Genomic DNA, 12,454 nt, shown 5'->3' on the forward strand with positions numbered 1-12,454 from the left:
ACAAGTGACCCTCCTGAAGTGACCAAAAATATAAATGTAATGATAGGAAAAGTAAAGAATTTTTACTGAGACAGTTATACTGAAAGATCAGCTAAAGTATATTATGAAATGATTCCATAACTCTATTTTACTTCCAATTAAAGGCATGTTAGCTTCATTAAAGAAATTATTAGGTAAAAATCTTATTGTTTGATGAGTAGCTATACATATCTGCTGGTTGCAGATTTTTGGAATTTCTATTTTATTACCTTAATATCAATATTCTTATTATAATCAAGCTTTAGATTTGTATTTCTAGAAAAGTGTGTGCAGTAGAGAGCTGTGCACTATGCATGCCTAGATAATAAACTTGAACAATTTAAATAATGGGGTCTAGGAAAGGTCACCACTCACTTAGATGCTCAAAGCCTGCAGAGACCTTATCTTTGCAATGAGATTGGTGAGTTATCATTTTCAGTGCCTGGACAGAGGGGAGATATCCAAGCTAGAAACCTCATCAAAGACTGGGGAAAAAACTGACAGAGGGATGATCTTAGGATCAAAAACCAAGAGTAAACTGACAACCAAGAATTTTCCTGCAAGTGATAGAGTCTCATTGAACCATTCTTTACCAGACTCCTCAGTGTTGTCTCATCACCTTAAAAATCACTTTTGTTTTTAGTATTTTTTCTCAGCATAACTACTTATCCATTAGCATCTGCAATGTCTTGATTTAATTATGTTTAGGAAGTATGTTATATTGTTTAATCTGAGTAATTAAAACAAAGTATTTTTAAAAAATTTAAAAATCTATATGCATAGGTTGCTAATTAAAGATACATACGTTCGTAGATACAAATATACACAATACATATATAGGTCTATATTTAAACAACTCCATAGATTATTATAACTATTCTCAAACTTTAATACATGAACAATTCTCATATACATTTGAAGAACAGCACCTTTGATACTAGAGACTTATCCTCCCTTATTAAAATACTTTTTGGTTTAGACAAAAGGGAAAAAATATTCTTTTATATTCTGAAGTTCAATTCACCCAGGCTTTTTCAGGCTGAGGGACTCATTTAAATCAGCAGTTTTCAAACATTTTAAATGTCAGGACACCTTCCCACTCCTAAAAATTATTGAGAACCTCTGAAAGAGCTTGTGACTATGATTTCTATTAGAAATTAAAGTGTCTTAGTTTTATCATGAAAATAGTTTTGGATTTGTGGACACCCTGAAAGTGCCGCAGAGACCCTCAGCTAATCTAGAGTTACGTGAAGAATTTTCTGGCAAGATTATGAAAAAGCACTGACAGCATTGGTGGCCTGTTAAGTTAGTTTTAATGAGGAAATAAGGTCAGAAAGTATGTAGAGGAATATTAAAAAATAAAGATTTTTTCCCTTTTTATATTTAAAAGGTCAAATCTTTTTGAAGTTTGGCCTTTGTAGAAATATTTTGGTGATAATAAAAATTTTAATTTGTAATATATAGACTATTCCAAATAAACATCCCACAATTTACCAAAACTGTAATGTATGTTATACAATTTATATGTTCCTTTAAAAAGGCACACCTAAATTAGATTTTGGCAAAGCAATAACATTTTAAACTAATTTAGATGAAAAATGTTCTATTAAGGAATATAATAGTGATTTATGATATAAATATAGCCTTATCTGTTTTTGTAAGTTGAGATGTTTATATGTTGAATTTTCTTAAGATGGGACACATGAAATTACTTCTAAACATTAATTTTTTATGCTGACTTACATATAAATTTTACATGTGGCACTTAATATTTGAAAAAGGTTATTTTCTCAGTCAAATCTAACTGGTGAGCTCTAATGTTCTAGGAAAAAATAAGCCATAATTTAGGTGAACAATTCATAGATCCTAAAATTCAGGCAAAGTTTACCCTTCAAAAAATCACATGCCCATTTGTGACTTTTGTTTTAAAATCAGAATTATTTCTTTGCACAAGTTCCTCCATCACTGAGGTATCCAAATTCTTTTCACACCATTTCCCATAAGTGTAGCATTTAATTTTCGTCATTCAAAACAATGATAACCTGAGCATTGAAGAAATAAAAGATAAGGTGGCTTAAGGATCTGGGACTAATGTTGATATACTTGCCACTTCTTCCCTTTTCTAGACTTGGTCCCAGAATGTAAGACCTAAAGTAACCAATGAAGAAAGGATTGGATAATTTGTTTAGTTGCCTGGTTTCTTTTTTAAAGCTTTTCTTCTCCCCTGAAAGGCAGCTTGAGATTGTAATGTATGACAAGTGCTAGTCTCTTTAGAAAATCTACTTACCTACGTGTTATTCTCAACTCTTCACTGTCTTTCACTCTCTATTTAGAAACTGTTGCCTTTCGATTTTGCCATTGATTTCACCTTTGCAATGCAGCTCAGATATGACCTCTACTCTCTTCTGATGCTGCCACCACCCTGGTGCAGGCCCCTATCACCTTAGAGTGCTGGATGGTCTTCCTGCCACAAGTCTCTCTCCCCATTCCAAACCATCCTCCACTCAGTCATCAAAGTGAATTTCCCAAATCGTGGGTCTGACCATGTCACACTACCCCACTCAACAAACTCCAGTGGCTCCCTATCACCTCCAGGTTCAAATACAATATCCTTTGTTTGGCATTTGAAGTCCTTTATAAACTAGGCCCCCTTCTATACCTCCACCCTTCCAGTTTTCTCATACCTTACCCCTGCCATATATTCTTTGATTCAGTGACACTGATCTCCTTGCTGTTCCACAAACAAGAGATTCCATCTCTTGACTCAGAGCATCTTCATTGGCTGTTTCCCACACCTAAAGTTTTCCTCACTTTATATCTCTGCCTCCTGGCATTCCCAGATTTCTTCAAGTCCCAACTAAAACATTACCCTCTACAGAAAGCCTTTCCCACTCCCTCTTAATTCTTATGCCTTTTCTCTGGTAATTGTTTTCTACTTATTCTGTATGTGGCATCTTTATTATTGCCTCCCCCGTGAGATTGAGAGTTCCTTAAGGGGGAGGGACTGTCTTTTGTTTGTTTTTCTTTGTATCCCTACTGTTTAGCCCAAAGCCTGGCATATAAAAGGTGCTTAATAAATGGTGATGGACTATCTAGTGACCAGCATCATGGAAATTTGTTAAGTTTGTTTTGTGGAAATATTTCTCCTGACTTTTTTTGGTACAATTTTATGGCAATTATATTTAAATACAGAAAAACTGTTAATACACACTATATAATAGGCACTAGAGAGAGAAACACATGTTAAAGGCACATAAAATTCACAAAGCAGTATCTATTACATCATTAACTCTTAAAATAGCAAACTAGTTTCTGACATAGCTTACAATATCACATACGCTACTCTACTCATAGTATTTAATGAGATGACATTATTCACTGCTATATTTTCCCAAAATTACATTGAAACAATCTTATATGAGCTATAGCTTTAGTGTACTCACATAGTCTCTCTTACATACACACACACATATTCACATATTAATTTGATATTAAATAACTACTGAAATTACCTGTTAATTAAGAAAAACAGAGTAACTCTTACCAGGTAGCCCTCTGTGTACTGAAAATGTACTCTGGAACTCTCTTCCGCTGTTGGACTCAAAGGCTTCGGGTCAGACATTGACCTCTGCATCATTTTTGCAGACTTTGGGCTTGCTGGTGGAATCTTTGCCATGTCTGGGTGCAATATTTTCTGAGGGCTGATATCATCTGTGATAGGTTTTTCATAAGGTACAAAGGCTGATTCTAAGGCTTTGCCTGGTGAAATTGGAGAAATGGGTGAATAAAGGACTTTTGGAGATTTTGGTGGGGATGGTACTAGCTGTAGTGTGGAATCTGCCCGAAGATGAGAAGAATAACCAATTTCTAAAGGTGTTGGACGTTTCTTGTCTTTGGGTGAAGATGTGGCACTCAAATACTGAGGACTCTGTGCATCTGGGTCTGTCTCTGTTTGACAACCTAAACTTCCACCTTTGTATGTCTTTTCAGGAGCTGAAATGTGTTTGATTATTTCAACTTTTGCATCCACTCGAGCACGTATGGAAGGTGTTCTTATTGTCCCAACTGGTTCAGTCTGCACTGATATTTCTGCCACTGTTTGGACTGCTATGCTAGATACCTTGGAAAGGGGTTTGGTCTTGTCAACTTCAGGGGTGCTATCACTATATTTCCCAGGACGTGATTTTCTCCGTGATCTACTGGGCATATCCCACTCATCTTGATCTTCATCATCAGTCTGGACACTCGTATCCACACTCTTTTTACTTCTCCTTCTCCTACTGGTATAACTCCTGTCTGCTCCATCTTCATCATCAGTCTGTACTCCACTGTCTACTATCTTTTTAAAACACCGGGGATCCTCACCCACAGTTTCCTCAAGCTCATCATACTGGCAACGCAGCTTGGCTCCAGGGGTCCTCTTTTTAAGTTGCTTTTCATCCTTCACAACAACATCATTTAGAGGCATCTCAGAAACAGTACTCAGTATGCCAGGTGGAGCAATATATTGAGTAACACCATCAGATTGAACCGTGTACCAGCCTTGGCTTTGCGGGATTTCAATGGCCACTACAGCTGAAGCTGTGGTGGTGACATCTTCAGCTGGCCAAAACTGGTTGCTCTCCACTGCTGGATACTGACCTTCCATGATTGCTTGTTCAGCGGTAGTTTGTGGTGAGGCTGTTCCAGAAGGATCATAGTTATATTGGTAGATCTGGCGGATCTTCTGCTCTTCTAGCTGCTGGTGAAGCTGCTGCTGAAGTTGCTGGATTTGCTCGAGTTGTAGCTGTTGCTGTGCTAGTGTTTCTTGCCTCATCATAAACTGAGCTTGCCTCTCTTCTTCCTGCTGTAAGAGGAGGTGCTGCTTCATAGACTGCAGCTCCTCCAGTTTCTTTTGAACCATAAACTTCTCCTGCTCTCGGAATCTTTGTATTTCCTGTCGTTCCCACTCTAACTCCTCTGCAAAGCGCTGCTGCTTAATTTTCTCAAGCTCCAGGAGCTCCCGCTCCAAATCAAGTTGCTGCTGTTTCTCCTCTTCAGTCCCAACAATAAGAGCATTGTCATCTCCTAGCACTTCAGGAAATACCTCAGATGCTGTGGTCAAAGTGGGAATGACATCAATGGTCTCAGCAGCGAGACTTTCTGCAGTCAGAGTTTGCAAACTTGTTTCAATTTCTATAGCAGCCACAGAACTGTCCTTATCAGATGCTCCTGTTGTTAGGAAACCATATGATCTAGGTAATGGCTGGGTCTGCTGCAAAGCAGACAAAGATGTTATCGCATCAGTTGTGTGAATGCCAGACAAATCCCTCACAGTGGTGCTGAAAATAGAGCCAGGCTGAGTAGTGATAGCAAATGTAGAGGGGATTGGAGTTGCTACTGAAGAATAGACTACACCATTGGAGGATCTCAAAACAGTACCCATGCCATACGGGGATCCTGGTGGAGGGGTCATTCTTGCTGTAGAATACTGTGGTGCACTAATCCCAGTGCCTGAAATAACTTGTCGAGTCTCAGGATAAGGGCCTGTGGTCTTGCTTGAATAATCCATTACCTCACCTGAAATACAGGGCAGAGTTATAGTCCAGCTCCAAGAAAGAATGGTGCTTTGTGTGTCTGAAAGCCCTCTCATCTTGATGAATATAATGGAGAGAACTGCATGCAAATCCACAGTTTAGCCTACTTATATGCGAAGAGAAAGCAATGTTGAACATGCAGGCACATGCAGGCAGTTTGGGCAGAAATAAGTAAAACGAGGAAATTAAAAAAAATGCACGTGTACTCCACACTATGCTGCCATACCATTGAAAAGAAAGGAAAAAAAAAACATAATGGGAAAAAAGGATAAAAATTTCATCCTGAAATGAGATGAGCGACCCCATAATGATATTTCAATGAAAGATCTGCTGCCATGTCATACTGACCTGTAGTTATTCTTCCAGAAGTTAGATCTACTGCTGTATCAGCCCCTCCAGTATAATCAAAGGTATTCTTACTTTTATAAAGAAAAACTCCAGTGTCCGCTAAGTTTGTGTCAGACATAGAAGGCTTCATGCCCCCAATGCCTCTATAACCATACGGCCCTGAACGATCATACTGGTAGTGGTCATCCCTGTAACCAAAACGATCTTCTGGAAGAGTGGTTGCAGGCTGTTGTGTCGTACAGCTCCTTCCAAATGGTAACTTATAAACAACATCACAGCAAACCGCTCTTCTCCCTGCAGTCAAATCCACTGGTTTCTCATCATCTTCTATGACAGTAGTCACAACACCTGAAGTAGATTCATCCACTGTGACTACAGTTCGGTGAGATTTTGTAGTGCTGAGATCCACAGCACCACCATCCTGTGGCCCCTGAGATGTGGAGAGATCAGCCCATCCATTTGTAACACTAGGTGGAGGTGCAGTGATTGGTTTGGTGGCAGGCAGTGTTACTGCATGGGCAGAAGTACCTAGAGATAAGTTTATTGGTGCCTCCTCCCTTAGTGTAGGGAAGACCTGGACACTTGTTTTTCTGTAGGTAGGCTCAGCATGCTTTGATGTTGTCAACTGAAGTGGTGTCGTCAGAGAATGACCTGCCCCAGCCAGGCTTTCTGTGCTTGTGGTATAACTTACACTAGTTGTACATGTCACAACAGCCATAGCTTCTGTGACCAGGGTTAGTGGCGTAACTACTGATGATGTTGCACTGAGGTTTATAATAGCAGGTTGGACAGTGCTGATGTGTCTGCCATATGCCTCGCTTGCTGTGGTCTGCCTTCTCACATCCACTGGAGAAGCAGACAGATCCATACAGCTTCCAAGTGTTTCACCATCGACCTTTGGCACCATACGTAGATCAATAACATCCCCAAGGAGCTGAAACTTTCCATTTTCTTTATATTTTGGTTTCTCTAATGCTAAGGGTTCTCGAGGCATGGGCTCTGGAGGAATTGTTATAGAAACACTACTTGAATCAACACTAGGAGCTGTGCTGTCTGCTAATGAAACCATAGTTTTGGTCACTTTGCTTGATAGTAATGGAGTTATTGAGCCTGGGCCTACATGGAGTGAAGACTGTGTCCCAACAGGGGCAGCATAGAGAGTCTGTAAAGCACCTGAGGGATAGAGGCTCTGGTCTGATATGCCCTGAATCTCCACACCAGTTCCAGGAAGAACTGTAGTAAATATAGGCTCGAGAGAAACCAGTTCCTTAGAAGGTGATCCTGAAGGCCAGCTGGTCACTGCCTGACTAGTTAAAGAATCTGTTGGAGTTCCTGGTTCAGATGGCAATGTTATAACAACATAAGTCTCCATCAATGATTTAGAAAACCTTGGTGAGGACTTGTTAGAATGTGGTGACAAGGGGGATGTAGGAGATGGCAATTTATAATCTGCTGAAGTCACCAAATTCAATGTCATACTGGAAGTTAAGGATAAACCTGTTGGTTCGGGATGTGTATCCACTGGCATCTGTGTAGTTACTGGAGGCTGAGGAATTGCTGGTTTAGGAGCAATTGGAGGTTTGGTTCCCTCAACAGACCTGTGAGTAAATACAAGTCCTGATGGGATTGAAGATGGCTTAGGTGGAACAGGAGGTGGTGCAGGGGTGTATACTTTTGTTACAGGTGTCACATTGTTCCTTGGGATAGCAGCAGCCTCCACAGTAGCAACAGTGTCAACTGAAGGAACAACAGCAGCTGATGTCACTGGAGGAGCTTTCAATGACTTCTTTTTAGGATAAATAGCAGGTTTAGGTGGAGGTGGTGGGGGGAGTGGAGGAGGTGGAGGAGGTGGAGGAGGTGGAGGAGGTGGAGGAGGAGGGGGAGGAGGAGGGGGGGGAGCAGGTGGGGGTTGGGCAGATGAATCCAAAGAAGAACTTCTCCAAAGAAGAGGTGCTCTAGGTGTCACAGCAGGAATTGAAGAAGTCATAGATGGCAATCTGGATACAGTATCTGTCACCTCTCTAGATATAGAAGAAACTGTTGACATCTGATCACTAACTGGAACTGCAATGGTACTTGGAGGTGGTTGAGCAGACACAGAATCTACAGAGCTAATTCTACGTAGTGAAGGTACAGGTACCTTACTTTTATCTTTGTAAGTTTCCAGCATGACACCATTTCCATTTTTACTCTTAATTTTCCTTACTGTCTCTTCTTTTTCAGATACAGATGAATCGACAGAAAAAGATTCAGAAATAGACTTCTTCGGTTTGGCTTCTTCAGGTACTGTGACAGACCGTGGAACGTCAGGAAGAGAAACCACGACATGATCAACAATTGTTTTAGGAGGCGATTGGGCAGGCTGATCTAAAGATATATCTATTCCTGAATACACTGTTGTGCCTACTGGAAAGGGAGGTAATGATGAAACCTTTTCAGAATCCTGAAATTTAGCTAGTTGGTCTACAGTATCTGTAAAAACTGCAGTGGTGGTTTCTGGTGCAGTAACAGGTGAGGAGCTATCTGTTGTACAAACTGATGAAATGGATGATGTAAGAGAAGGCGTGTCGGATGGTAGCACAGATGTTGCACTTTCTGAGGGCTCAGAGTATGCTAAAATTGATGATTCATGGGTAATTATCTCTTGAATTTCTCTGGAATAATCAGTTATATATTCATCCTCTATTTCCTCTGGAGAAAAGTGCTGTGTTATTTTCACATCTGGGATAGACAGTGTCGCACTACTAGTTGAGTCTGTGAGTGAGGCCCCTGAGAGAATACTAGATGTTAGTGAGGTATCTGGCATTCTGTCAAAGTCTATGGTGGGCTCTGTTATGTCATGTTCAGTGGCTGGTTGAGTTGGACTAGAGCCTGGGGTTAGCTGCATTTGTTGCCTCTTCATGAGTTCCTCATAGGCAGCATCTGCATCTAATAACTGTTTTTCTTCGCTCGTTGATGTTACCATAGTACCTAGATCCACAATTTCATGACTCTCAGGTATTATATATGAGCTGGAAACAATATCTTCTTGAGGTACCATAGAGTGTAAACTCTCTAACTCATAAAATTCTTTTTGCAGATCTGAGATTTTCTGCATAGGATCTTCATAGATTTCCTCTGAAAGTCTCATTTTTCTCTCTCTCCCTATTGGCTGAATAAATTCACTGCCTTCTTCCTGTCTTGTTATTAGACTGCTATCAACAGCAACATTGTATGTATCTTCTACCAGAGATTCATAAATATAATCCTCTATTAGCATTCCACCATACAATGGCTCCTTCTCAAACACTTCATCCTTCTCTGCTGGAGTTGGAAATGCTTTTGGTTTGTGGGATTTATGCATGATTTCTTCATACATTTCCTCGGCACTTTTTAATACCTTTTGACCACCTTCTTTCTGAATTGCAATAGATTGTTCATCTGTTGGAGAATACAAAGAAACAGCTGTGGGCAATTTATAAACTTTTTGCACTTCTATTATTTTTTCTGGGCTAATTTCAAACCCTTCTGGGTCTGATTCTATGCTTGGTGAATATTCAGAGCAAGAGGATCTATGCAACTCCTCCATCTCTGCAGCCTGACGTAATTCTTCTGTAGGAGATGCATCTTCAATCGGAGAGAGATTGCTGGGTGGTGTCTTTGGCCTTTCTCTTCTTCTTTGAGCCCGAAGTTCTTCTTTGTCTTTCTTTGATTTTTTACTGGAACTCTTTCTTTGCTGCTGTTCTAATTCACGTTGTTTTTCTTGCTCCTTTAACAATTCTTCTTCTTCCCTCATCTCCTCTTCTTCTGAAGAATCTTCAATAGTGGGAAGAAGAGGACCATGTGACCGGTGTCTAGATTTACGCTGTTTACTTTCTCCCTTCTTATGGCTAGGACTACTGTCACTATCCTCATCAAGAGAAGACACTGATGTGGGAGATGTGCCAGGCGTGAAACTGGAGGCATGCAGACTAGAAGATCCTTCTCCTCGTGACCTATCTTCTGGTGAATCAGTAAGACTTTCCATTTCAAGTTCTGGTTCTTCATCAAAATACAAACTTGCTTTCTTTTGCACAGAGTCTTCAGAGTATTTATCAGTTACTGTGCTATTTAATTCAATGGTTTTGAACCTTCTAAGACCTCCTCCACCAGTAACAGTGAGTTCTTCACTCTCCTGACTTTTGGTTTCTCTGTATTTTAGTTCTGGGCTGTCATCAAATGTCTCATCATCTTCATCATGCCAGGAATGGCGTCTCCCTGCATCATCATCAAAGCTTGTACTACTTTTTCTGGTGAGTCGCCGATGCTTCCCAATCAACCCTTTCCCCTTTCCTTTTGTTTCTTCCTTCTTCTGGCTCTCACTAATACTGATTTCTTTGAGTTGTTTCCTGATGAAATCATCATCATCTGAACCAGAGGCATCTTCATCAGCACTCATCTCTATGATCTGTTTTCGAATGAAGTCTTCATCATCACCTGATCCTTGACTGTCTTCCTGTTTATACTCATCACTGCTGGATGAACCAACACTAGTTCTTCTTTTCCTTCTTGTGACAGGAGAGTTTTCACTTTCACTGCTATCTTCTAGTGAATCATAACGCTGCCTTCTAGCTGTCACATCATCTACAAAGTCAGTTTTTTCTCTGAGACCCTTTATGGAAGGGACATTTTCTTGATCACCTCTTACAAGGATATCTTTCTCTTCTTCTTGGACTTCCTTGAGGTCTTCTTCTTCTGAACTATAAGATTCCAGTGTGACAGGAAAATCCTTGGTTTTCTGTTGATCTCTGGGCTGCTCAGGAAGTCCACCATATAATTCTTTTTTCTTTTCTGATTTTTCTTCAACAAGTGAATTTGCTTGAGCTTCCAAAATAGACAGAACAGTACTTTCCAACTTTGCTAGATCTGAAGGACTTGTAGGACTACTTTCTTGAGAATGAGAATCTTTTTTGAGTTCCTTTGGCAAATCCTTTTCATCACCTGGGATAAGACTTGGAATTTCACCAAGGGAACCTGATATTCCATCAGAAGAATATCCTGTGTCACTCAAACCTTGAGGGCTTTTTTGTTGTTGAGAACTTGATGTATCTGATTTGTCATCTTCCTTTTCCTAGGGGAAAAAAGATATAACAAAACTTAATATTATTGAATTACTATATTTATTATCTCTAAGACCTCCAATTAACTCATTTGAGAAATACTTAGGAATCCTCATGAAAACTGCAATTATATTATCAATGTGAAGAAAACATTGATTATGCAAAAAATTGGAAAAACATAAATGATTATAAAATACATTTCAAAAATGCTACTGAAATAAAAGTTTTTTGTTTATAAAAACCTTTCATGTTTTTGTTAAATATCATTTGATAATGGCTTTTGTCCACTGGAGATTAATTTCTTATGAAAAATCATCTACAAGTCAACTCTGTTTATACCATTTTACTATATTACATAAAATGAATGTATTTCAATTTTATCTCAAATAACCATTTCATTTCAAAGATTAAGAATCAAAGGCCTAGAGAGGGGAACTGGCTTGCCAAGGTACAGTAGTGATGAGAGCCAGGGTTTTAAACTTAGTACTCCCACTCCAAATTCAGTGTCTTTTTGTGTGAGTGTGTGTCAGGATACTGCCTCTTTGCATATATTTTCAGAGTATTTATTTAACAGCATGTTCCAATGAATATATTCTCAACTAGAATTGTTCCATGGTTCTGTAGTATGACTTAAGAGTCAGAAAGCCAGAGTTTTGGTGTTAGCTCTGTAACTTATGAATTGATTGGGGTTATGGAAGTTGTAGTGGAATGAAATCTCAATATGTTTTAATAATGAGACACAGCAGCAAAAAAGTTCATGTGATCTTTGGTTGCATAGACAGCCAAGTTGCCTAAACAGAGGAAACATGAATATTTATCAGGGTTTTGTAGAGGGGCTTCTCATCCACAAATAGCTTAAACTATTGGCTATCTGGGGTTCCCCAGTTGTGAGTTTCTATTATTCTGAGAATGATCTTGGCCAAGTCACTACACTTCTTTGTCCCTCAGCCATAAAATAGGTATAAATATACTGCCTTGCTTACCTCACAGGATATAATGAAAAGAAAATGAGAAAAGTAGGTATGGAAAAAAGTCCTTAGAAACGATGTCATTTTTACTATGACCTATTGAACCTAACAAAAAGGGAACTGGCTGGAAGTCTATGTTCCCCAGTATCAAATCTTTCCTTCAACTTGCCAAGAACCAAAACCAACAACAAACAAAACAAACCAACAGAACCCCAAACAAAAAAACCTAACTTTTGCTTCATAAAATCAGCAATAATCACATTAATTCTCGGTAATGGATGTTAAAAATAATTTCAATTGGTCATCAATCAAATTCAATTTGATTATTAAAAAACATATTTTTGCTACTTACAACATTTGAAAATAGCTCTCCCTGATGTTGATTAAAAAAATGTTATAATGATATTACCTAAAGACTAGGTGATGTAAAATCTTTTATTCTTAAGGTAAAAAGAAATACCATCCA

The 12,454-nt window shown here is 39.1% G+C and overlaps 1 protein-coding gene across 1 annotated transcript in view; it reads right to left on the reverse strand.

The window, feature by feature from the left end:
- PCLO (piccolo presynaptic cytomatrix protein) overlaps positions 1–11,597 on the reverse strand; it is a 328,283-nt gene extending 316,686 nt beyond the window's left edge. The window contains exons 1-3 of the mRNA XM_036760651.1: positions 11,556–11,597; positions 5,943–11,031; positions 3,563–5,577 (exon numbers count right to left, since the gene is read on the reverse strand). Of these exons, the coding sequence (XP_036616546.1) occupies positions 3,563–5,577; positions 5,943–11,031; positions 11,556–11,597 (7,146 nt within the window). The remainder of the gene's footprint in view (positions 1–3,562; positions 5,578–5,942; positions 11,032–11,555) is intronic.
- Positions 11,598–12,454: the final 857 nt, after the last annotated feature.

This window comes from Trichosurus vulpecula, chromosome 5 (assembly GCF_011100635.1).
Source record: "Trichosurus vulpecula isolate mTriVul1 chromosome 5, mTriVul1.pri, whole genome shotgun sequence".
NCBI classification, from domain to species: Eukaryota; Metazoa; Chordata; class Mammalia; order Diprotodontia; family Phalangeridae; genus Trichosurus; species Trichosurus vulpecula.